At 35.8% G+C, this 27,618-nt stretch overlaps 1 protein-coding gene across 1 annotated transcript in view; it reads right to left on the bottom strand.

The window, feature by feature from the left end:
* Window positions 1-27,618, bottom strand: part of GEFmeso (Guanine nucleotide exchange factor in mesoderm) — a 139,661-nt gene that overhangs the window by 32,798 nt on the left and 79,245 nt on the right. Inside the window, exon 2 of the mRNA XM_089860605.1 lies at window positions 22,415-23,169. Within this exon, the coding sequence (XP_089716731.1) occupies window positions 22,415-23,169 (755 nt within the window). The remainder of the gene's footprint in view (window positions 1-22,414; window positions 23,170-27,618) is intronic.

The following is a 27,618-nucleotide window of genomic DNA, read 5'->3' as shown; positions in this document are numbered from 1 at the left end:
TGTGTAGCTACGAGTAGGTTAGTCACGCATGAGTGTTTGTGGAGAAAGCCATGTTGGGCTTGGGAGAAGAAAGTATTCTTGTCGAGAAAAGCTAATAATTGGTTTTTATTCAACAATTTATGTCCCCTGGTTCTCCAGGTTTGTATGAACCCTGGTTCTAGTGTTCATTCAAAGAACTTTCTAGATCCAATGTTTTGAAAGGCTTTTTGTTATTTGTCCGGGGCAGGCGTCAAAAACACCCTAACAGAAGCGAAATGCTCCATTTATGGCAATGAATTAAAGATGATGATGACCTAATTTTATTACTCTCCATAGAATAGCAAATTTAATTAAAAAAACTGTTTACGAAACTCAAATAGTTAATATTAAGAATAACAAATTAGAACTAGAAGGGTTAAAATTGGCGATCGTTGTTGAAACGCGTAAATATTTGAGACGAGGCAAATTGAGTTTTCGTTATGTCACTAATAGGAAAGTTTATGTTTATTAATTAGTTGGACCACTTAATTTCAACCCCGAACCTCACTGGTCCCAACGACTACTTTAAAAATTCCAACTTAAATACACTGTAAAAATGTGAGGTTCATCTTTGAATGCTTAGGCGTGCGTAGCCCCGACACTGTGGTGGTACGCTTTAACGTTCAAATTTGAATAATTTCTTTGCGTTCAAATTTGAACAGAACACTATTGTTCAAAATAAGACGCTCACACATTCACATTTGAACGGTGCGTAAGAGGTAAGTATATCGTGTAAATTTAAGCACAAAACCGCTCAAATTTAATTGGAAAATTAAACGTTTAATATTGAACCTTTATGCATTCATTATTGAGCAACATCGGAGAGTTTGATCAAGCGTTCATATTCAATTGCTTACGTTCACAATTGAGCAGTTCAACATTTATTAATACATGGTGGACAAGCGTTTGATGAAGCATTGAAATTTGACAGTTATAGCGTTGAATTTTGAATAGAGAAATTTGATTTCAAATTTCATCGCTGAATGCCTCATGATAGGGCATACCATATTAAATATACGCACTGATAAGGAAGAAATCTAATGTGTTTAAAGCTTGTACATCTTCTGAGGGCGGGTAAATTTGAAACACATCAATCGTTGTGTTAAATAATAATTCAGTTATATGAAGAAAGTCTGCACTTAAGGAAAGTGTTCATTATGAAGTTCTTTCCGATTAAAACGTTGTTGCAATAAATTATATTATCAAACTATTTGAAGGTCTATGTAAACATAAGGGAAAGGTGAAATACGCAATAATCCGTAACATTTCGTTTGATATTATTGTATAATTATGTTTATACAGACAAATACATATTTAATTCACAGTAAATAAACAAGTTATAGTTAATTGTTGAGAAGTTATTGTATTTTTATTGAAAGCTTTATTTGTAGTAGAAATTTAGAGCAGTGGAATCAAGTAATTTTAGGGCAGAATTAATTTTGTTTTGCACACCTTTTGCGATTGAACAATTTCGTTCACATTTGAATACCCATTAAACGCTTTTTTCTTAGAGTGTTGTTTTAAAGCCAAAAACAATTCCATTTGAACGCCCATAACGCTCTCGTGTGAACGCCCATATCGCTCTCGTGTGAACGCCCATATCGCTCTCGTTTGAACGCCCATATCACACTCGTTTGAACGCCCATATCGCATTCGTTTGAACGCCCATAATGCACTCGTTTGAATGCCCATAATGCACTCGTTTGAATGCCCATATCGCACTCGTTTGAATGCCCATATCACATTCGTTTGAACAACCACAATGCACTCGTTTGAAAGCCAAAAAGTCCTTATTTGAGCGTTTGAAACGCTCTTGTTTTAATACTAATACTATTCCAATCCTATTAGAACGCCAAAACGACTAAATCTGAACACTTCATTAGCGCAAGGCGGTTATTGAAAATTGAATGGGATAAGGATTCATTTTTGAATGGTAATATATAAGCTGTCTAAAAATGAATGCTAGAGTTAAGTTTTGATCGATATGACGGTAGTTTGTTCAAAAATGAATGCTCATGGCTGGTTTTGAATGCCTAAAACACTCCTTGTTCAAAATTGAATGTCTCTGGTTAAATGTGAACGCGTCAATAGAGGATTGTTCAAAATTAAACGGCCACTATAATTTTTGAATGCCAAAAGTACGCTTATTTTTTACAGTGTACAAAGGGTAAGGGGAACTGGTCCTTGGGACAAGTTACTTTATTTTAGACACCAGGGGTACCAAGTCTTGAGCACCAGTTTGGAAAAAAAATCTTATTTGGAATCTTGCACTTTGTGTACGTTTCCTCTGTTACAAAAACACGCATAGATTTCTCTAAAACAGTTTTGTGTTTCTGTCAAGGACCCATGTCTCCCCGAATAGAGCTTACTTAATTCAGTTTATGAATTAGTATATCCCTTTAACACTGCAGAAAAGAGGTACTCATAAGTATCATCACAGGTTTATAAGATATGTCCCAAAAGTATGACACTTCCTACACTTCGTAATGCTAGAGACTTACAGCTCGAGATATAGTTTGAGAACGACAAGCGAGAACTGACTACACTCCGTTAATTTTGCAGTACTTCCATCTTCCTATTTGGTCTGCATTACTAAGCCTTTGACAGCGCCTCACCAGGCGTCGCTTTACGAGAATCTATGACCTACCTCACTCACTTCATGACAAGCTCCAGTTTGTAACCAGTGACAAACTTATGCTGAACATACCTTACGAACTTATGGTATCATTTCTCATATAGATGCAACTCTAACACCAGGAAGTTAAAAGTTGAACAAAACCCCTTTTGAAAAGCTCATATTGAAAAGAGAGAAAGAGAGAGAGGAAACTCTAATCCGGCTCTCATTCGAAGAGATTAGCCGAATGTCTCGGTTGTCATTTAAACGAATTATTTTTCGGCCTGTTTTTACTCGAGCTAAAACTCTAATTCGTTATTTCCCCCCTCCCTCCCTCTCTCTTGAGCCGAATTCAATCCACCCTTGGTTTCATTACGGGCCATTATGTAGCACTTAAAAATCGCCAAGACAGACGCCGACATTTCCAGATTTGGTCAGTAGAAGGCGAGGTTTTGATACGTAGACGTAATCAACGGGCGCCGACAGGCCGTACCGACATCTAAAAGGGCCACGAGCGACAATGATTACAAGAAGAGGTCGCTCGACCCATATTTTTTGATCCTCGATGAAAAGGGGTGAAAGGACTTCTTCGACACGCTGATAAACAGTGTAATGTTGTCTAATTTGGTTCCTTCTTCGTTCAATATTATATAATATATGTTTTCAACAACTAGTTTAAAGTGAAATGGTTACGTTTTTTATATAAATGAAATATAAACGATTATTCGACAGAAATTTTCAACTAGAGCAGGAAAAGCTTTGGCGATACTAAGAATTGCATTAACAAATAACTTGTGCTTTTACAATCGTATTTGGGTACCAAAAAAAGATACTGTTCAATTTAAATATTGCACACTCAAGGTTCATACAACTTTTGGAAAACCCATTTCCCTGAGTTTTCCATTTTTTTCCCCATTTATTTAACTGAGTTTTCCATTTTTTTCCCAAATATCGAGTAATATCATTGGGAGTTTTTTTATAATTGAAGCAATTACTACAGGGCAAACTCACTCAAACTTGAAAACAAATTTCCCTGATTTCCTAGAATTTTACTGAAAGTTCTAAATTTCCTTGAGTTTTGTACGTTTGTATGAATCCTGACAATATACGTCATCATTAAAATCATCATGAAGTTATGTCATAAAAGTAGAAACCTCACATTACTTCATGCAGTATCTTACGGGTAAAATACGTTTTCGTAAGGATTATCTCTTTAAAAAAAATCCGGCTAACATTCGCATATTGTTGAAATGTAGATTACCAATTGCGGTGGCCCAATGGGACTAGGCAAACATCGCTTTCATTTTTAAACACTTGACAAGTCCCGTATTATCTGGCCCAATACAGAAACGGAAAACCAGAACGGGTACGATAGTTCTATATTTTCTTTGACCGGAATATGAGGTGTTAAAAATTTGACGAAGAATTGAAGTATTCGGAGACGTGGTTTTTTCAACCATTATGGTAGGAAGATACTGTTTGACTCAAATACTCCGCCATGTACGTCATCAATAAAGTCACGTAATAAAACTAGAAACCGGACATAATAACTTTTTTCGCTGGTGAAATATTTGGGTCTACATTCAGTATCGAAGTTTACCCTGTTGGGAGCGGCCCAACAAGACGGTAAACATCACTTTCGTTTCGATAAAGTTAAAGTATGTTTTAACTAAATATCATTTTGATTTGACAAGTGGTATAAATCTGGCACAAATACTCTGCAAACATGCCAAGAAAGAAAAAACAAAGTTCTGAAGTTGTAGGTAAAAGCAGTCTAAGAAGTTGATTTTTACGAACCGAGTATTTAAACAATCTCTTGAACTTTATTTTGAATGCAGAATAATAAGGCTAAATTATACTTGTTGAACTAATGAAGTGACAACTAAAGCAGTCCCAACTTGAAATTTCTAATAGGCCGTCTTGATTTTTCCTGAACATCCTACGTCATTGGTATCAGGAATAGATTTAATTTTAGAAGTAGGAATGGAGAACGGTTAGTATTTACTTCAGTCCGACTCATAGCCCAGTATAGAGCCCCTCCTTCCAACACGTAACGAAAAGTTTAAATTATCTTATTGGCTGCTCACTTAAACTACGTTTTGATGACGTTGCTGACGGGGACGGCGAAAAATACGTAATTCCTTTTTACCTCTGTCGCTATGACCCGCCTCTTCTTTCATACTCCCCCCCCCACCCGTCCCGTGGAAGGGCTCCGGGACTTTGACGCGCACCCACATTACTCTGTTCTCCATTCCTACTTCTAAAATTAAATCTATCCCTGTTGGTATCTAATAGTGTTTATTAGCCGATAGATCACTAACGAAGATACGAAAGCAATTAGCGTAAAGTTCAATTTATATAGATATTAAATGAACGTTTCTCAGCTATCTCAGATAAAACTTCAATAATATAAATAAGATTGACAGGTCGTTGTTTGAAGAGGCACTAAATTCCTATATAGCGACTCCTTTGTTTTGTTGTATTTGGAGGGCGGAGGCGACACAAAGTCTAGTCAAACAGAAATTGCAAAGTTTTAGCTATACACCGCGTTATTTAGCGGCCAGTCATTGCACGATCGATTTTATCAATGAAAGATATTGCTTCTTGCAACAAGGTCAGCTAGAACAAATCACGATTAAGAATCTTCCATAACGTCATTCTTAACTGACAGATCAGTTATCGATATCTTCAAATCAAACGCATCAAGCCTATAGCAAGATTGTATAGGCCTACATCTTGGCGCCAAAATATAACTTCAAATAAGCGAGGAGTCTTCTGAAGCCGAAAATAATAGAACCAGAACGTAAAATGTCAATTTTGGCGACTTTCAACTCTGAAAACTGTTTCATTAAACTATAGGCTTAGTGTTCAAAGGGTTTTAACGATGGCGAAACAACAATTGCTAGAGAATCCCGGATCCAAAGTCAATGTACACTTTGACCCTGATAGTTAAGGAGTCCTTTTGTCGTCTGCTATAGTCGTAAGTTACGACTTGCAAACGCAATTAGGTTTACATTTAACCTAACACTATATTTGAGTAATCATCTTAAGTGTTGTTCTCACTCAAAAACACAGAAAGCTTTAATATACAGGGCGTTTCTGATAAGTTTGCCATAAATTAAGGGGGATGTTCTTTGGGTGCACGATTTCGAGTCAAAAATGTAACTTCTATGACATTTTGTAGTCCGGGACACTGTTTTCAAGTTAAGATTGTTCAGTATTTTAAGAAGGGTCCGTTAAATTTAATTAAGAAACTGAGAGACAATGATTTCTATTTTAATTAAGGGGTCTTCCCCAAAATACTCAAATCATAACTCGAAAACATTGGCGCCGGACGCCAAAATGTCAAAGAAATTACATTTACAACTCAAAATCGTCCAAAGAACATCCCCCTTTATTTATGGCAGACTTTTCAGAAACACCTTGTACATGTGCCATAATTGTTGTGCATCATCAATTATAAGGACGATTAAACTTGAGTTTAATTTCACATCACAGCACAGCAGAGCTCTTAAAGGGGTCCATTTTTACCCTATCCCTTTGTATCGAGCTCTACAAGGAAAATTCGTTGTTTGCCACACGGCCCCTAAAACTTTCATATCTTTTTCTATTATTTTCCCTATTCAACGGGCTAGACATAAGTCTGGATTGGCGCCCGCAGATGGTTTAATGGTTTTGAGAAATTGTTTCAAGCACCATAAGCATGCCCCTTAAAAAACGTTTTTGACGAGCGAGCCTCCCCTCTTCTTGTTCCCACTAATCTTTGCAAACAAAAGTATCGCAGTTTGTTGGGATGACGAATGAGAAGAGGGAAATGGTACAGACACTGAGCATTCATCTATAAGGGGAGCCTCGGAGTTGGACAAAATTCGTAAAGATCCTCATTCCCTAACACATATTAGCAAAAGAGGATAATTATTAGAAGGATGACACTCTGTATCCTCTTAATACTTTGGTTATGTATCACGATTCTTCACTGGCTCATGCACCTTTTAGTTTCCTTTCCTGGTCATCAAACTTAATTTAAGATGGGCATCGCACCGTGCCAGGGTGAATTCTATAACTGTTTGGTACTAAAACCTCAGCAATCAAATAGACACAAACCTTGATTGTCTTGACGTGGGATAAAAATTCACAAGCGCATGCGCCTTGGAAAATAGTTAAGCAGCGCTAATAGAGTAATGATGAGGGAACTATTTATCTCGTATGCAATTCGATTTAGTAACCTTGCTACAAATGTAAAATGATGTTGGTAAGAATCATGTTACAATTACCCCGCTTTGTGGTTGGTACATTTCTCTCGAAGAGAAGTATTATATACTTCAAATATTAGCAAAAGTGTTAGTCGTTACATAGCAACCTGTACCCGTTGTTATGTATTTGTGAAAGGCTTGAAAAATATATTTAAGCAGAAGTTCTCTTCTCTATTTGAGAGATGTGTACCACAAAGAGGGGTAATTGTAACATGATTCTTTCCAACATCATTGTACATTTCGAGCAAGGTTACTAAACCGAATCACAAGCAATAAATAAATAGTTCCCTCATCATTACTCTATTAACGCTTAACCATTTGCCAATACATGGCAATTGTGAATTTTTGTCCAACGTCAAGACAATCAAGGTTTGTGGCTTGATTGCTGAGGATTAAGTACCAAAAATAGTTATAGAATTCACCCCATGGTGCGATGCATCAACTGAGAGAAACAGGTAAAATTATTTCGTTCTCAAAATGAATTGTTTTACTAATGCATACCAACTGTGGTTGAGTTATATTGTTTGGCGTGTCCTTCACGAAGTTTAAAATATTACTTTCTTGTTTATCAAGGTTTGAAAATATGAAGTTTGTAAGGGTTATAATAAATTCCGTGTCTACGGCTATTTGTGCGAGTAAATATAGTATTTAGGAAAGGGTTCAAGCTGTCGAAATGATTTGTATCAAATTTTAAACGCCACTAATTCAAGGATACATTTCAGTTACACTACCGTATTTGGAAATTATATTAAAAATAAATTAAATAAAAAAATACAGACTACAATTTTTATCTACAACTCATATTTGAGAAATGGGTTGTTTGTTCGTTTGTTCTTTTTGATTATACCAGGGATAGATTTAATTTTAGCAGTAGGAATGGAGAACAGAGTAATCTGGGCGCGCGTCAAAGTCCCGTACCCCCTTCCACGGGACGGGGGGGGGGTATGAAAGAAGAGGCGGGTCATAGCGACAGAGGTAAAAAGGAACTACGTATTTTTCGCCGTCCAGTTAAGTAAGCCAATAGGATAATTTAAACTTTTCGTTACGTGTTGGAGGAAGGGGCCCTACACTGGGCTATGAGTCGGACTGAACTAAATGCTAACCGTTCTCCATTCCTACTTCTAAAATTAAATCTATCCCTGATTATACATAGTCAAAATTCGCTACAGAAACACAGAAGATGACCAAATTACATTAAATTAATTAAATTGATTAATTAACACCAGGGGAAGCTTTTAGAAGTGGATTGTTTAAGTTCAATGAGGTTAGGTTCTCGCAGACGCCAAGTTATTAGGTTATTGAAATTTCTAAAAACATGATAAAAACGTATCATACGCATGGGCCAATACTTTAAGGAAGTGTTGGCTACTGTGGCGCCCCTAACATGCTGGCTAAACTTCTAGACACGAATTTTACCTTGCCAAAGGCAGGAACCTATCAGAATTCGTCCAGGAGGGTGGAGCTAAAATTAGCCTTTGCTAAGATTAGCAGGCCAGTCTACTATGGGAGCATCTATTAGAATTTGTTTCAACTAAACCACAGCCCAGACTTACTTCAAAAAACCAGGGCAACGCATACCAAATTACATAAATACTAATAGAAAAGACCTCTATGCGGCGACAAAAGCAACTAAATAGTGTATTTATACGCTATATATTATTTATGATAGCACTTAAGTACCAAATTATTAATCGAATCCAATCTGAGAAACAACACAAGAATCTAAACCGTATATAAATGCAACCTAAAAAAACTAGTTTAAAATTCAGGTCCCGGTCATCATTTGGCGGTAAATTTCACCGCCATTTTCATTAAAATTTAAACTATTTAGACCACAACAAAAAGCATGATTGCAATGAATGAAAACGGGCCTCCGCATTGCAAGAAAATAAATTCTGAGAATGCATATGGGTAACGCGTTTTTACACCGAGAAAAAAAGGAAGTTTCAGTTTGACCTTTAAACCTTGCTCAGCGAGGGTCTTTTTCTTCATCGCCTTAAAACCACTTTCGGATCATGCATTCAAGACGCAAAAAAAACAGAACCTGAATAAAAATCGTGGTGCAAATAAAAATGTGGCTCTTTATACCAAATAAAAAATATATAAGCTTTAAAGGAGAATAGAGTATAGACTCTTCGAAAATTTTAAGCAAAGCATAATGTCACAAGTACCGTAGCTCAATTCTCGGTCAATAGACCATTTCAATGCTTTTTGTCGCCTACGCTGTATCTTTTCCAGAGACAACTCAGGCTATGTAACATTGACGGTCAAAAAGTTACTGCTAAAACATTCTGGAGGAATAACGTTAGGACATTTGAACCATTTTTACAGGGTTCGTACGAAATTTTTACATTGAAAATCCCTGACTTTTCCAGGTTATCCCTAACCAAATTTTGGCAATATTCCTGACCATTTTAAAGGCCGGGAAACGGCTAGAAGGGTTCTTGTCAAACTGAAAACCGTGCATCGAACTAACAATGGGCGACCGTGCTCCAAACTTTTTAGGGGTTCTTGTCAAACTGAAAGCCGTGCAAAGCGGTTCTTGTCAAACTGAAGATAAACAATGGACAGTCTCTTAAATGGGGGATGCAAAAAGTCGGGGAAACAAAATTTAAGAGACTGTCCATTGTTTATCTTCAGTTTGACAAGAACCGCTTTGAACGGCTTTCAGTTTGACAAGAACCCCTAAAAAGTTTGAAGCACGGTCGCCCATTGTTAGTTCGATGCACGGTTTTCAGTTTGACAAGAACCCTTCTCGCCGTTTCCCGGCCTTTAAGGTCTTTGCCAGAGCCCACTTCATCACACCTGTCTCATATTAGCATTGCTAAAAGCATGGTTTGATATACCAAACGAAAACCCTGACATATCCCTGACGTTTTAGGAAAAACTTTTAAATCCCTGATTATCCCCGACTTTTAACCCTAATTTTCATATCCCTGACTTATCCAGATTTTTCAGGTTATCCAGGTTCCGTACGAACCCTATTTTAAAAGGGATTACAGCGACCATGCCTAGAACCTTTGCAACAAGCAACAAGCCTTCACTAGATAACTGGAATCTTCCCAAGGCCCAAAACTGGAGTTTAACCATAACTAACTACAAACGAAACCACAAAAAATTTACTTTCAGTTCTCCTTTATAAAATAAAAACCGCAAAACGTTTTCAACGAAATCTGGCGTAACGCGTATTAAGTAATTCGCGTAAAACATTTTGGAGAAGTATAGGGCTGGCACTTTCGTACCTTTTACAGTGTTTTACTCATTGGAAGAAACACATGGGGTGCCACGGCTTTAGAAGATGATTGATTCCCCAGGGTGATTGTGTACGAGTGCTGGGAGAGAAAAAGAAGTCTTCTAAAAGCCTTGACAATGGGGGGTGTAGCTCTTAAACGATGGAAACCATTAAGTTAAATATTTATTCAATTATAAAAAAATTTATTTATAAAATTTTTATAATGCGAGACCTGTTCGATTCGGTATACTTAATCATATACTCGTTTGTATACATGCATATGAGTAATATAAAGGCCTCCCAGTTTGTTAGGTCGCACCTATTTGTAACAATACAATCGTAAGTAACATAACAGTTATAAGCATCTGAACGGAGCTTGCTTATTTGAATTCACCTCAGACAACCTACCAGGTGGTCCGAGGTATTCACTCAAATCTGACCAAGTTCAAACACTTTTTTCTCAGTAACAGACCAGGGTTCGTGCAAATTTTTGAAAACCGATTTCCAACATCAAACTTACTCAAAACTCACAAATTTCCCTGAATTTTACTTAAAATTCTAAATTTCCCTGAATATTTCCTAAGTTATTTGTCAACTATTTATTTCCCTGAGTTTTCCAGGTTTTCCCTGTTAAAGTTTTCAGGCTTTGTATGAACCTTTCCGACCCTAACCAAAGGGGAAGCAAATAATTCTCTTTTCAGGTCAGTTGCACCAGGAATTTAAATACTTAAAAGCAGGAATAAATAACTGTTTATGTTTCCTACAAAATTGGCAATAGGAGACGATCTTCTACGACATTACGTACGCATTAAGCGTTGTCTTTTGTCAGGTAAGCTTATCTTAGATTGGGCAAATGTAACAGATATGTGGCATGTGGTTAGTTATTAATTCCAAAGCTTCAGCAGTACGTTGTCTTGCCCTAAAATCTTCAAAATAAGACGCACTAAAATACTCTGATGAAAAGTGCATCGTGAGGAAGTTTCTTTGTGATAATAGCCCCTTTTTAAAACGCAATAGCAGCTAGGCCTAGTATTGCATATTTTCAATTTAAGGAAGGAACAATTCTCTTCACATCCTTTTACTTTACGGAATCGATCCAATTTTTCGATGAAAAGGTTTTTTTTCATAGTACGATATAAATTAAGAAACTTTTATTTGAATGCTCTAAATAATCTATAAATAACGTAATGGGTGCAAAGATAAAATCAAGGGATCCGACACTGCAAAAAAATTAAGGATTAGATTTTGTGATTTCTTCGAGCATTTCAGGAGCTCGTCTTTCATTTCGAGCATTGTTTAAAGATTTCTGGACTTCAGACTTACGAAATCTTTGACATTTCAAAGTAATTTCTGAACAATTTTTAGGTGATCACCAGAGTTCACCCAAAGAAATCCCTCACTTTTTCTCTCCATTACAGGATTTGTCAAAGATTTCGTAATTTCTTCAAATACTTCGAAATCTTTCTGAACAGTTCGCAATTTCTTCAAAGATTTCGAAATCTTCCTGAACAGTCGGTAATTTCTTCAAAGATATCGAAATCTGCCTGAACAGTCGGTAATTTCTTCAAAGATTTCGAAATCTCCCTAAACAGTTCGCAATTTCTTCAAAGATTTCAAAACCTTCCTAAACAGTTGGTCATATTTTCAAAGATTTCAAAATCTTCCTGAACAGTCGGTAATTTCTTCAAAGATTTCGAAATCTACTAAAAAGTTCGCAATTTCTTCAAATATTTCAAAATCTCCCTAAACAGTTCGCAATTTCTTCAAATATTTCAAAACCTTCCTAAACAGTTGGTCATATCTTCAAAGATTTCAAAACCTTCCTAAACAGTTGGTCATATCTTCAAAGATTTCAAAACCTTTCTAAACAGTTGGTCATATCTTCAAAGATTTCAAAACCTTCCTAAACAGTTGGTCATATCTTCAAATACTTCAAAACCTTCCTAAACAGTTGGTCATATCTTCAAATACTTCAAAATCTTCCTAAACAGTTGGTCATATCTTCAAATACTTCAAAACCTTCCTAAACAGTTGGTCATATCTTCAAATACTTCAAAACCTTCCTTAAACAGTTGGTCATATCTTCAAATACTTTAAAATCTTCCTAGACAGTTGGTAATTTCTTCAAATATTTCAAAATCTTCCTAAACAGTTGGTCATATCTTCAAATACTTTAAAATCTTCCTAGACAGTTGGTAATTTCTTCAAATATTTCAAAATCTTCCTGAACAGTTCGCAATTTCTTCAAATATTTCAAAATCTTCCTGAACAGTTCGCAATTTCTTCAAATATTTCAAAATCTTCCTGAACAGTTCGCAATTTCTTCAAATATTTCAAAATCTTCCTGAACAGTTCGCAATTTCTTCAAAGATTTCGAAATCTTCCTGAACAGTTCGCAATTTCTTCAAAGATTTCGAAATCTTCCTGAACACTCTGTAATTTCTTCAAATACTTCGAGATGATGGAGATTCCTTGTAAATGTCGGATCCCTCGGAAAAACATGTACACTCGTTTTGTTTTGATAAATTAATAAAAACGCTGGCTTATTTATATCGAACTCGTAAAATAGTTTTAAATTATTTTGATAGAAAACCGCATTCAGTGATGCTGAATGAATTTTCATTATTAGGGGCAACCGTTTTCTCCACAAAAAAATCTCCATTCACTCGTGATTGACGCAAATTACGATTAAAAAACAAAAGGCGATAAAAAATACCGGTTAGCTAAATGATTTCGTTTAAAATTCCGGACAAAATAGTATTAGGAAGTAGGTAGCACACGATATTGACCCTTGAACTTGACGGAGAAAAATCCTCAATTCCGCATTAATTAATTTCAGGTATTTTGAGGGAAATATATACTATACGGAAGCCAATGAACTTTGATTTATTGCGTTAGAGTTTCCAGAATATAAAAGGAATCTATTCAGTATTACACGAGAAACAATTTTGAAATCAAAATATTACCTCTCCGAGTCCAGAGGACCATATCACTATAGCCACTTAATTACCTGAATATGCAATGTAATTAATGTAATTAATGTTATTTATTGATAAGCAACTGTAGCCATTAAGATTAAAATAATGAATTATTCAAGCTATATAAGAAGTTCTATTCATAACTCGAATATTCAATATTCTTAGTTTTCCTGTATGATAGCTTTGTCTATATTAGAGCTGACAATGAGAATGTGCAAAAAAGATCGTACCAGGGTTGCAACGAAATTTTCACTCAAATTCCCTGAGTTTTCCAGGTTTTCCCTGACCTTTTTTTTTACGATTTACCGTCCGGTCCACTGTTTTTAAACTTAAGATAGGAGTATTTTAAGGATGTCCCCTTAAAATTAGTTGAGAAACTGAAAGATAATGCTATTTTAATTAAAGGGAGGGTGAAGTGGAAAATCAAGTGGTTATTTATCGATTCTTGTTCTAATTATAAGACCATTCTGCATAGTGAAACATGCACCCGGGAAATATCTTCGAATGATTTTAAAATTCAAATTAGGTTCAGATTTTATGGACAATTTGAAATAAGGACCTCCGACCAATCGCATAACGCCCTGCCTTCCTGTTAACAAAATTTCAGTTGTACGCTCCATGCCAAATGAAATTTAGCGCAAGATTTGATATGACAATCGTGGCGCGAGATGTAGAGCGTGCACCTGGAATTTTGTTAACAGAAAGGCAGGGCGTTACGCGATTGGTCGGAGGTCCTTATTTCAAATTATCCATAAAATCTCAAACTAATTTGAATTTTACAGCCGTTCGGAGATATTTCCTGAATGTTTCACTATGCAGAATGGTCTTAAAATTTGTACAAGAATCGATAAAAAAAAATCACTTGATTTTCTTCTTTAAGGGGTTACCCCTAAAACACTCAAATCATAATTCGAAAAAAGTGGTCCTTACAGCAAAATGTCATACAAGATTTTCAACTTAAAATCGCCCAAAGAACACCCAGCTTAATTTATGGTAGACGTATCAGAAACAACCTGTATATTCAGATATTTAATAAACAAATTAAGAACATTCTAAGGATCTGCTTAACCAGACTACACAAATATTTTCGTTTATAAAAAGATGGTATTGCTCTATTTTGATTTTAAATGACCCAGTAAACTAATCAATATACTAATAAATAGATAATACAAGCCAAGGAAATATTTGAAATATTATCCACATTGCACCAATGATGATAAAAGCGAATAATTTCAAAACATTATGAGTAAAATTGGATAAAATATAAAAGTGACAGACTTCTAGTGTTCAAAGGACCTTATTTTAGAGTGATAAGGCATTGATAGAAATACTGGGCTTCGTCGCTTTATCGGTTGTGAGTCGAATTCCGATTGAAATTAAATTATAGGGGGGGAGGGACTTAGTAGTCTCGAAGGGCGACAAAAACCAGACTCGACAAGTATTAAGTTACAATAACAATGCCATATACACGCATGCAAAATAACAAAATCACCATTTCTCAATTCGCTGTACAACTAAAGCCTGGTTTTCACTGGCCTAAAACGCAGGAAAACCGCGTTCAGAGTTAAACTGCCGCAAAATGTCGCGTTGTCTGGGCTGCAAAGTGCAAACACGGAATTGGTTTTCTATTTTTGCGCAAATTTTTACGGAATGGAAAGCGGTGGCCAATAGGAATCGACGAATGCGTGACGTCATAGGCTTGGTTTTAGTCAGTTCGCGAGAGCTTTATTTTCGACCCCATTTTTTTTAAATTGAAGGCGATTGTGTTGTTGAGTTAAATTTCTAAAAGTGTATAGTGAACGATTTGTTTCGCTTAATCGTTATTTATATGATAAAAATTTAACGTTTTTACAAAGAAAATAAATTCTAAGAAACTTTTTAGGTTGTTATTGGTGCATTTTCGACATAACTGGTGGTAAGCCTTGGTCTCTACGAGCTCGCACTCTTTGATATTACAAGTTTTAGTGAAAACATTTTGCCGCCGTTTCTTAAGGAATTTTCTGCAAACGTTTGTGGATTGTTTTTACTTTTCCGTAAAATTTTCGGCATAGAAAACCAGGCTTTAAGGCTTGGGAAGACTTTCATCTGCGATATGTAAAAGTTCTCTGTTCAACAGCACTTTTTTATGAAACAGCTTGGTAAGCTTGATAAGGAATTTACTGCAAATTCAATGTTCAGTGATTCGCAAACACAGGTCTATTTACATTTACTTTTTCCCCCATTAACGCTGTGAGCTTTAAATGGCTTCACCGATAAATTAACTTCATTTTACCTAGGCTGGTAGAAAACTCCGTTAACGAAGTGTAAATATTTTATCTTTATGAGATAATTGCGGTTTTCGAAAATTACAAATACCAGACTTAACATTAAATATGTACGTATTTTTGGTCGATTTACATTATGTGGTACCGTGATTTTGCCATGGTAATTCACCCGATAAAGTGTCATTGATTTCAGTAATTTTGGGTGACAGCAAAATGTCATAAAACATTTTCCTATGAAAATAGCCCAAAGAACATCTCCTTAATTTCTGACAGGCCTTTCAGAAACACCCTGTATATAAGATTTCGTTCAATTATATTCAGAGATTTAAAATTATAATAATAGAGTTTGGAGAAAAATTATACTTTGCAAACTTTTCTTGTACGTACCATACCTAGAAGCGATATCTAGTTTATTAGGGAGAAGGTTTAAGATGCCTAAGAATTCGCGCGCCATAGTCCCAGTCCCCCTTTCAAAATACAAGGGGGGACGTAAAAAAAGGCCGGGCTATTTTGCCTCTCCTCAGTCGAAATTAAATACGTAATTTTCGTCATTCGTGTCGCGCTGACGTGAGTTTTCAAGAACCAATGAGATGCTGGTTATAATTTAGAGGCGGCGGGGATTAACCCCGGACCTACGTAACGTTTGGACTGGAGATAAAGCTAGAAACGTGGCGAATTTATTACCTTCTCCCTAATAAACTAGATATCGCTTCCTGATCATACTTCAAAAACATAATGCGATCTATTAAAACTAGTTTTATTAACGAAATACTGTCGCTTATTTAAATTTAAATTTACCTCATTTCTTTTAAAAGGGGAAAGTATTTATTTGCTTTATAGGATTATGGAATATTTCCAAGTGTTTCCGGTCTGTATGAAAACCAGTCGTTAAGTACGTTGTTCAATCGAGTCTGATGAGTTTCCCTAAGAAACCCTACAAGTATGAGAATGATTGAAATACGATATTAAGTACATGTGGCCCCTTTTCAACTAAAGATGGTCTTACACATTTTAAAAGAGAGTTTTTATAGACTCTATTTTCGGTATAATATTAAGTTTAAATGAAAATATCCCATTGTGAATTTAAAATAAAGTTGTACTTAAAGATCATTAAAGTAGTTTGGCCTAGTTTAAAGACATTTTTATTTTTTATTTTTGGGTATTTACATAACAAAACGGTAACTGCCTAAAATAAATATCAATAGTATTTAGTAGTAGCTTGGGAGATATTTATTTATTGAAAGTTCTTCTATCAACTCTGACTATATCTATTCATAAAGCTCGGGGATAAGAATTAAAGAGTCTCAATTTATGATTAATGATAAGTTTGTTATAACTCCGATATTTTAAATTCCATGAATTTGCCCCTAGCGTTTTTGACTAATTTTCAAAATTTATTTTGTCCCCATTGAGCCAAAATTTCCTGATGTTTTTTACACATAAAATGTTTTTAATACTGTAGAATTTTCTATAAGAAAACAACCCCTAGAAAGTCTGCTGATATATTTGTAACAAGCTATACCGAGTTTTGAAACTGTCAGAGATGTCACGTTTGACTTAACTATATAATGAATTTATTTAAGCAATTAAAGTGATGTACACCAATTAAGTCCTTTGACTATCAAATATTTATAAAGCGCAATATATAACGACATTACAGGTACTAAATTAGTAAAGATCTTTCTATTAAAATACAATAGAGATTAATTATAGCTACCTACAGATCGCTATTAAAAATCGCTAACATTGGCTAACATAACAAAACACTTGTATGCTAACAAAGGGAAATTAGCTCAACTAATTCCCACATCGTCAAGGCTCATACTGATTAAACAATAGTTGATCCCCACTCAATTTGGTTAAAATCATATTTAGAGAATATAATACTAAAACAAGCGAACGTTATCTCTCTAATTAATCCCAATTGTTCCAGAAATTACGCAATAATTACCCAAGAGAATCTAATCCCACGCCAAAAACGGTTGTCACGATCTCAGCTGCTTATTATCACAATACCGAAGCTCCGATTTAATTACTTGAAATTAAAATATGAAACACTCGATCCTCATCCACATTAAGAATTAAAGGAAAAGTTCAGCCTGTTCAGGTAACATAACATTATACCTTAAAAGAACGGCCTTTTACTAAATATAAAAAGAAAAAAATAAATCATTTCTTATTACAAAATAACTAGAATTTTATTGGTCTTAAAAACCCTAAGCCGAAGTTTGAAAATATTTAGAAGAATTATAGGTATTTTTTCATGAAAATAAAGGATTTTATAGGAGGTTTTTCCAGAATTATAGTATTATATGGGACACTAAAATATAATTTTTTTAATTTTTTAAAGAACCAGTACGGCGAAAAAAATTATTATTTCCCACCATTTTCTGATTTAGTAGACGACATTCACGACAACTAATAGATTTCCTATAGCTTCCAAACGAAAAGCACACCATGGTGGTGAGCACTGAATAGTGAACATACATTTTTCTTAACCATAATATACCCAGGCATTTCTAACTAGTTAAGCAACAATATTGGGGAACCCATCCCCATTTTTTAGACCCGAGTCCTGATTTAACCGATGGGTTGCTTAAAATTTCAAAATTATAGGATTTTTGCGACTTTTGCCAAAAATACTGGATTATATAGAACAATTTTAAAAATATAGGATTTTATAGGAATTATAGGACCTCTGGGGGCCATGAAAAACGAGAACTGGTAAACCGAAAACTCTTACCCCTACAGGAATGGTTGAATTCTGACAGGCTGAGAGAGGGAAAAGGGTAAGAGGTTCGATTTAGCAGACGCCACTAAACCCATGGCGACTAATTAAATGCTAATTACTTTTAATTAAGAGAACCTTTATTATTTTTAAATATTATTCCTTTTATATTTAGAAAAAGGCCGTTCTTCAAAGGTATAATGTTATGTTACCTGAACTTTTCCTTCAAATAAACTAGAAAAGAAAATCATGAAAAATCGTGGCGATATTTCAAGCTGATTCGCGTAGGATATTTTTTTCGCGTTTCTCATTAAGTTCAACCATATATCATTCCAATTTAGGCCCCTCGTAAACCGATAAATAAAGGCGATAGAAAACAAACGCACGATTTGACTAAAACGCAAAAATAAAAAATAAAATATAATTTAAATTTCAAAAACAGATAAAGAATTAAGAGGAAAAAGATCACGGCCGTGCCACGAATTTCGATCTCTCGTCTCTCCTTAACAAGTCTCTCGTAAAACGGAGGTGGGAAGGGGCAGGGAGGTAAAGGAAAGGACTAATAAATATTTAAATGGGAATGCATCTATCGCTGAATGCGTGTTACTTTGTTTCACAGATGTTCAAGGCACAATCTCAAATTTATTTCTAACAAGTTTTACCACCTTTACTTGTCAGTTTATATTCTACATAAATCTCAAATTTTATCACTTTAATTTGTCAGTCTAATTATCAATCTCAAATTTTATGACTTTAATTTGTCAGTCTAAATATCAATCTCAAATTTTATGACTTTAATTTGTCAGTCTAAATATCAATCTCAAATTTTATCACTTTTACTTGTCACTCTTTCCATATCTTAAATGCCCAATCTCAAATTCCATAGCTCTTGACACATTTTTAAGGCCCAATCTCAAATTCCATAGCTCTTGACACATTTTTAAGGCCCAATCTCAAATTCCATAGCTCTTGACACATTTTTAAGGCCCAATCTCAAATTCCATAGCTCTTTCCACATATTAAAAGCCCAATCTCGAATTCGATAGCTCTTTCCACATATTAAAAGCCCAATCTCGAATTCGATAGCTCTTTCCACATATTAAAAGCCCAATCTCGAATTCGATAGCTCTTTCCACATATTAAATACCAGGAGAAAATAGCTATTTTCTCCTGTAAATACCCAATCTCAATTCCCTAGCTTTTAAAAAAAATATCAGGTTTAAATAATGAACCATCCAAATTCCTTCGTTCTCCAGTCCTTAAAATAGAACTCTACTTGTCTCAAATTTCACACGACTTTTAAATAAAAAAGATGAACTTTAAACTTTCAACAAAGTTACAAAAATAAACATTTCACAATTCCTTAAAAATTTTACGCGCAAATTTTAATTGTATTCAGTGGCAGTCCAAGGTTATTTTAATCGGCAAATCGAGATAGAGAGATTAAAATAAAAGAAAGAAAATAAATAAGTGATATAAAGATAAGAACAAAGAGCGACGAAGTAAATTTGAAATCGGGGGAGGATCGCCGTTAACGATTCTAATTTAATGTAATCGTGACCGTACTTGGGCGCAAAAAGCGCGCGCCTTATCTGCAACTCCCATTTATATTGTTGTTCTCAATTACAAGGCGCGATCGACTTGACTGCTGTTGCTAAATATTTGTTACCTTCCCAAAAATATAGAACTGGTTTCTATTTCCCTATCAACAAAAAATAAAATAAAAATGTAATTTGTTTCCCGAAACCTATCATTATTATAATAATTTCTTTCGAAAGTATAATATTCTGTTTCGTATCCCGGAAATGTATTTATCGCGTGTCTGTCTGTCCTTTTAAAACAAAGAGCTGAGTATGATACGTTAACTTAATTAGCGATGGAATTTTCATTGGAATTTTTCAACAGCTGAAACTAGTTTTGTTGACTTATATGTATTTCCAAAGAATGATTTTTAAATTTTTCCAAAATGACGTATAGAACTGTAAATAAACTTTTATTACGGAAGTTATTTCGTATTTTTCAACGGATATTTACAGCACTGTTCAATGTATTGTCCTAAGGGCTGCATGGTACATGGTCTCAACATGCAGCCATTTTTTAAAATGGCGGCAGAAGTAAACTGTATGGGTTAACTTTCATACATCTCAATGTCATTGTAAAAGTACCATGAGCCGTGCAACCCTGATAAGCATTACTTCTACACTTACACAGGGTGCTTCTGATAAGTCTACCATAAATAAAAGGGGATGTTCTTTGGGTAAATTTGAGTCGAAAATGTTCTATGACATTTTGCCATCTGGACAACTACTTTAAAATTATGATTGGAGGGTTTTAGGGATGACCCCTTCATTAAATTAGAAGTCATTGTCTTTCAGTTTCTTTTAATTGAATTTAAGGGGTCATCCATAAAATACCCCAATCTTAACTAGAAAACAGTGTCCCGGACAGATAAATGGAGATAGAAGTTACATTTTCAACTCAAAATCGTGCACCCAAAGAACATCCCTCTTAATTTATGGTACACTTATCAGAAACACCCTATATATTTTAAACCAGGGGTGGATTAAACTGCATTGTTGATATCAATAACACTAGAGGAAGGTTATAGAAGTGGTTTGGTTTCTCAAGGTGGGGTCCTCGAGCCCTTTTACCATATTAAGCATGTTACAAACATCCTATTCTAGACTCGTAACATTTTAGCCTTATGAAAAAAACGGGTAGTTGTTTATGTAAATTATAAAATTCAGAATTATTTTAATTGATTTCAGATTAATTTCGAATTTAAACTATTAATTTACATAAATCGTCCAAATGTGCATGCACATTTCTTGGTCAATGTTTATGTAATAGGTTTTATTTTGAGGCTCTTATAGCACAAATTTTCCTTTTCACGACTTTTGCATTTGTTCAACACCAATTCAAAGCCAGTCTGTAAAGTGAGAAAGTAAATACATTTTCCCGTCTTTCTTGGCATGGGAATATTGTATTACATCACATTACATTCGAAGTGACACCCTTGTAAAATACCGGTAAGAATAATAATGACTTAATGAGTGACAATTAAGTTGAGGGCAAGATATAATGGAAGGGCCTTGAAGAAGCGAAATTTAGAGGCGCGCCCCTTTAAAATAATAGCCTTCGGCTAAAATTATAAAAGGTAAAGCTTACATTCATTTATATAATAATTGAATTGAGAGATAATTGTTTAACCCCATAGTTAATTAACCAGCTGGAAACCGCCACTATTCAAAGTGACACGCGAGAGGAATATAAACCGTCATTCACATATTTTTTTAACAAGCTTACGAAATAGCCCCTAATTGTTAATTGTAATTCACGGATAATAACAATATAGGGAGATTAAAGCGAAAGAGAATTTTGACAGGAGGAGTGGAAGATTAAGCCTTTGCCCTGGCTTATTAAAAAGTTGCCTTCCAGCATAAGTTCATAAGATATGTTCCATAAGTTTGTTACTGGTTACCAACTGGAGCTTGTCATGACGTGAGTGACGTAGGTCATAGATTCTCATAAAGCGACGCCTGGTGACTGGGCGCTGTCAAAGGCTTAGTACAGACTAAATGGGAAGATGGAAGTTCTGCAAAATTAACCGAGTGTAGTAAATTATCATTTATCGTTCTCGAACTAGCTCTCAGTAAGTCTCTAGCATTACGAAGTTAGGGTAGAGTCATACTTATGGAACATATCTTATAAACTTATGCTTCCAGTTATAGAGAATTATGTTTTCACTTCTGGTGATTGGTTTATTCGCTACGTATGTCATTGAATTATGTCGTCTACTTAAATATTAAAATCATTTTACAACCGAGTATTAGCTTTACCAATACGAATATGTTTTTGAGAAAAAAAATCAGAGAGTAAATAATGATAATAGCATAGGAACGATAAGCGAGAATGGACTACTCTCGGTTTTGCAGTTCATCTTACTATATAGTCTGTGATAAGCCTTTGACAGCGCCTCACTAGGTGTCGCTTTACTTCGAATCTATGACGCTTCACCTACGTCACTTCATGACAAGCTCTCAGTAATCAGTGACAAACTGTAAGTGTAACAATCTTTCGTACCAATGTTGCAGCCTAACTGAGACCTAGTTCGAGAATGACGTCTTTATCAGTCCATTACCATATTTAGCCGGTACTATGAGTTAACAGCACCTCACCAGGCGTCGTTTAAGGAGAATATACGACACTTCATTACGTCACTGCACGACTTACTCTCATAAACCAGTGTCAAACTTATGTAACATTACCTTATAAACTTCAAAACACTAATAAGAACATCCCCGAAAGAAAAATATTATAAGCTCACCTGAATAATTTGTCTCAAATCCGACACGTAAGTCCTTTCAGTCTCGACAATTTCAAGGAGAACTCTGTCGATATGAGTCAAACCGGAACTGGACACAACCGCGGACGATATCACTCCACCGCTACTTCCGGGTAGGCACGACGCGTTGGATGACGCGATGGACGCTAAAGTCGAACTGGGCGAAGGCGTCACTAGTCCACGAGTATAAGGCGGGGTCGTATCTAACGTCATGGAACCGGAAGTGGTTTGCGAAGCACCAGCACCACTGACCTTGGACCCTTTAACTTCATCCTCACTGGCGTCATCATCTAGGCTCTCGATACTGGCCAAATAGGATTTCTTAACGTCCATACCGTTACGAGGCAACGACGATGAACTGGACGAAGAGCTGGATGATAGCGAACTGGCGCTCAAGGGTCGTCGGTTCTTGCCGCCCACACCACTGTCCGAATAGTGAAGACGTCCGGCAGCCCCCGCCGTGCTACTCGAGACGCTACTTGAGGAGGAAGACACCGAGGTAATTGTGACACACGGGACAAAGCGGCATGGCGAATCGTTGGGGCTCGCGCTCGAGGTGGTCGAATCGGGATGGCAACTTTCTTGGACGGGTGATAAGTTACCGGGACCCGAACGGAAGGCGTACGAGGACGAAGCCTCGGGACTGTCGTTGCCGTTTGTCTCTTCATCGTCCTTGTTTTGAGCTATTAGAGAGTCGTACATGTCCAGCAAGGCGGAAGCGATGTCCACTGACTGACCTACGAAAGAAAAGAACAACAAGAGGTTAAAAAAATTAAAGAATTAGGTTTCAAGAAAAAAGATTACTTAAGACTAAGTTCAAGACTAAATTAGGTTGGGTTATCCTGTTCAGGAAACACATCATGCATTTCACTTTCCTTTATATTCTTTGCGTAACTTAATTGCTCTATTTTAAAATTTCGGAAAGGGGACTTCAAAGTTTAAACAAAATTCCATTCAGAGTCGCTTCTGTAATCATTACATATTTGCTGATTTAAAAATTCAACACATTCAGAATTGGCTTTAAAAAACCTTAACAGAACTTTTATGCATCAACCTAAAAGTCCCAGAACATCAAATGACATTCATAAATTTTAATTCGTCGCCCAACATTTGTGATAGGCTAACAACTTAGAAATTTAATTGGTCACCCAATAATTTCCACTTGTGATAGGCTAACAACTTAGTAAAGGCTGGCCTATTGGCTTTCCATGCAAATGCATCTACCAAAAACACCTAATTCACTAATTCCGGCCACACCCACTTTAGCACTCACAACACTATTCAGCATAAAAAGATTTGAATTGATTTTCGCGTTGCTTTTAACCGCTATCAACCACGCATATCCGACATTTTTACAACACATGTCAAGAAATGTTATTTATTCTTATCGTAAAAATGATATAACTAAACTCGACATAGGGACTTGATCCACTATCGAGTCGACCCCTAATTAACCACCATCACGTTCAATTTTGAATCCATTACGCTATCACATTTCTACCGCTCGCTCACATCTGGCAGGATCGTGCAAAACGTTACCTGAAGTTAGTTTCGAAGTTAAAAGAGACCGCAAAACCAATTATGAATATTAAACGCGAGATAAATTAAACGTGTTAGACACCAACGCGATAATTTAACGGCTAACAACCTTGGATATTTATTTGCCCTTCGTTAAAATAAAACGTAGCTATAGATCTTTAGGTTTACGTGATCCGAGTCTACCAATTTTTCCACACATTTGCGCGTGCAGTTATAGATGACCAGACTAGCAGACGACGTAAACGCTTATTTCACGGGATATTCAGTTCAATGGTTCGACCAGGGAGAGACAGACAGGCATTTTTAAACCTTCCGTTTACATTCCTGACCGAAAGAACTTTCAAAACAGTATAGAATAGAATAGAAGAGTCAGGGCGATCTCTTTTGGTTGGGTACGTTCAGAGCAAAATACCGATAGAACCGGTTCTACGATACTTTAGAGGTATAGTTTCTTTGAATGTACTTGGGCCACTTTCGATATACACGACGACATGACCTTGAACTCTTTAACCAACGTCACGAGGACTTAATTCATTCATTTCAGACCTTGCAGCTGGGTGATGGTTTTTTGTGTATGCTGGTCTAATATCAAATTCATGCACAATAGTTGATTAAATAAATTACATAATGAAGAGAATAATGTAAAGGATACTTCAAATTTGAAATTCGTATTTATCTAAAATATGGATAAAGATACGGGACTTTCTTCATTATTTTATATGCTATTTCGTTTAAATATGCCAAAATTCTAGATTGTAATTAAGAAACTGAAATGTCAGTCAAAGCGTAACTCTCTTGACCTTTCTCTACTCAAAATTATTTAAGTTTAAAATTTCTAAGATATTTATGCATATTTATTTCCCTGGGGATTCCAGGTTTCTTCCCCGATATATTTCCCTGGGGATTCCAGGTTTCTTCCCCGATATATTTCCCTGGGGATTCCAGGTTTCTTCCCCGATATATTTCCCTGGGGATTCCAGGTTTCTTCCCCCGATATATTTCCCTGGGGATTCCAGGTTTCTTCCCCCGATATATTCCCCTGGGGATTCCAGGTTTCTTCCCCGATATATTTCCCTGGGGATTCCAGGTTTCTTCCCCGATATATTTCCCTGGGGATTCCAGGTTTCTTCCCCGATATATTTCCCTGGGGATTCCAGGTTTCTTCCCCGATATATTTCCCTGGGGATTCCAGGTTTCTTCCCCGATATATTTCCCTGGGGATTCCAGGTTTCTTCCCCGATATATTTCCCTGGGGATTCCAGGTTTCTTCCCCGATATATTTCCCTGGGGATTCCAGGTTTCTTCCCCGATATATTTCCCTGGGGATTCCAGGTTTCTTCCCCGATATATTTCCCTGGGGATTCCAGGTTTCTTCCCCGATATATTTCCCTGGGGATTCCAGGTTTCTTCCCCGATATATTTCCCTGGGGATTCCAGGTTTCTTCCCCGATATATTTCCCTGGGGATTCCAGGTTTCTTCCGCGATATATTTCCCTGGGGATTCCAGGTTTCCTCCCCGATATATTTCCCTGGGGATTCCAGGTTTCTTCCCCGATATATTTCCCTCGGGATTCCAGGTTTCTTCCGCGATATATTTCCCAGGGGATTCCAGGTTTTTACCCCATATATATCCCTGAGTTTACCAAGTTTTTTCCCATATATTTCCCTGAGTTTTCCCATATAGGCCTACGTAGTAATAATAACAACGAGAATTGTATTTTATAGTTGAAGTAACCGCTTCAGAGCAAGCTTACTCAAACCTAACAAATTTCCATGACTTCCCTGAATTCAACTAAAAATCTCAAAATTTCCCCCGAGTTTTTATTATACTATTTATTTCTCTCCCCGAGTTTTCCAAGTTTGTATGAACCCTCATAACCCAATGCTAATCTTCAACCAAAAGCTCTAGAACATAAATATTCAAAAAAGACAAACATACAAGTACTCAATTGGGTAATTCCATCGATTGTTCAACATTCAACGCATAAAAATGCACAGCAAACTTTCATGATTTTTTAATTTAACTATATCGAGACTGAACAAAATCAAAACCTCTGTCTGAATATTTAATAACAAATCTGCCCGACCCTTTCGGTATGTGTTTTGGAACGAACCCATTGTCACGTTGCTCACGCAAAGGAAGGAGCGACCTTCGATGAGTCATACAAACTCCAGCTCCGCATAATAATAATAAAAAAATGGTATTTTTCAAGGGGGATATTACATTGTATATAAAATGATAAAATACATATTACGGAATAGGGGGGGGGGCTGAATGTTCATACTTAGAATCCCCTAGTATACCTTGAAAAAAAAATATGTGGATTATAATGGCATGCATGGGAGTCCGGTTCTTTAGTAGTATATAGAAGCCGCGCCGTAGAGTCTGACCCAAAGTATCAAAATATCAAAAGGTATCATCTACGCTTCCATGAACCAAGCTTTTAACGCCATTATTCGCAACCTTCTTTTATATTAGATTAACATCAACTTTGCCCGACTCGCGCTCTTTAAACGCATTTCCTATTGCGATTAAAATTCAGATAAATAAATATGGTTCGAACTGATGCGGTTTTAGCAAAAATATTCGATGGAATTACATGGTTGTCTCTCACACTCTTTGAGTTTTCAGTTAATTTCTCTATTTTTTCGTACAAAACTAACATCGTTATTGAGCAGCGTTCGAAAAAAAACGGGTTTTATTGGGTTTTTATTTTTAGCAGTTGGTTGCACAATAAAAATTGTCATTCAAAAGTCACTGCTTAATAGGAAAATGGTCTTAAAATGTTTCATAAAAATTAATAAATTTTATTCAGGGTTCGCACGAAATTTTTACATTGAAAATCCCTGACTTTTCCAGGTTATCCCTGACCAAGTTTTTGCAATATCCCTGGCCATTTTAAGGTATTTACCAGAGCCCACTTTTCAAACCTAGTTCATATTTAGCATTGCTCGAAGCATGGTTTGACATACCAAAAGAAATCCCTGACTTTTTTAGGAAATTTTTTTTATATCCCTATTTTCCATATCCCTGACTTATCCAGGTTTTCCAGGTTCCGTACAAACACTGTTATTAAATAACACTTTGAAGTTGAAACAATAAATACCTTGAACTACCTTCAAAATTAAATTATTTTAGCATTGAAATTCATTAAAATGAAGATTTTAGCGATGGGTTTTATTAAGTGGGTTATTTGGTGGGTAAACCCAATAAAAACCCTGTGTTTTTGAAAGTTGTCAAAAAATAAATAAAAAATAACTTTCTTAAAAAACACACACATCTTTCATACTTCCTGAGAATCTTCCCAAAGTCCAATTAGTGTCTACATAGAGACATCAGGAAACTCTTCAAGTTCCCAGTCCCATTAAACATCCGGGCAACACCAAGTAACTTAACTAGTATATTACATTTGACACTACCCTATTAACAGCAAATGCAATAAATAACTCTTTAGTCTCTTATAAAACCAAAACCGCAAAAGTTACTTTCCGTACACATTTTCCCGTTTTTCCTCAAAAATTCAATTACACTATAGCTTACTCCCACACCCACTTGACATGCCAAAAATAAAACGCATTTTCGATATATTTTCAACAAAACCATCCTCTATGTTATTTTATTTTATTAATATAAAAATGCGATAAAA

The sequence above is a fragment of the Phalangium opilio genome, unplaced genomic scaffold (genome assembly GCF_054372755.1).
Source record: "Phalangium opilio isolate 3A_F unplaced genomic scaffold, DU_Popi_V2 ptg000002l_1, whole genome shotgun sequence".
NCBI lineage: Eukaryota > Metazoa > Arthropoda > Arachnida > Opiliones > Phalangiidae > Phalangium > Phalangium opilio.
This window is presented reverse-complemented; position numbering and strand designations above follow the sequence as displayed.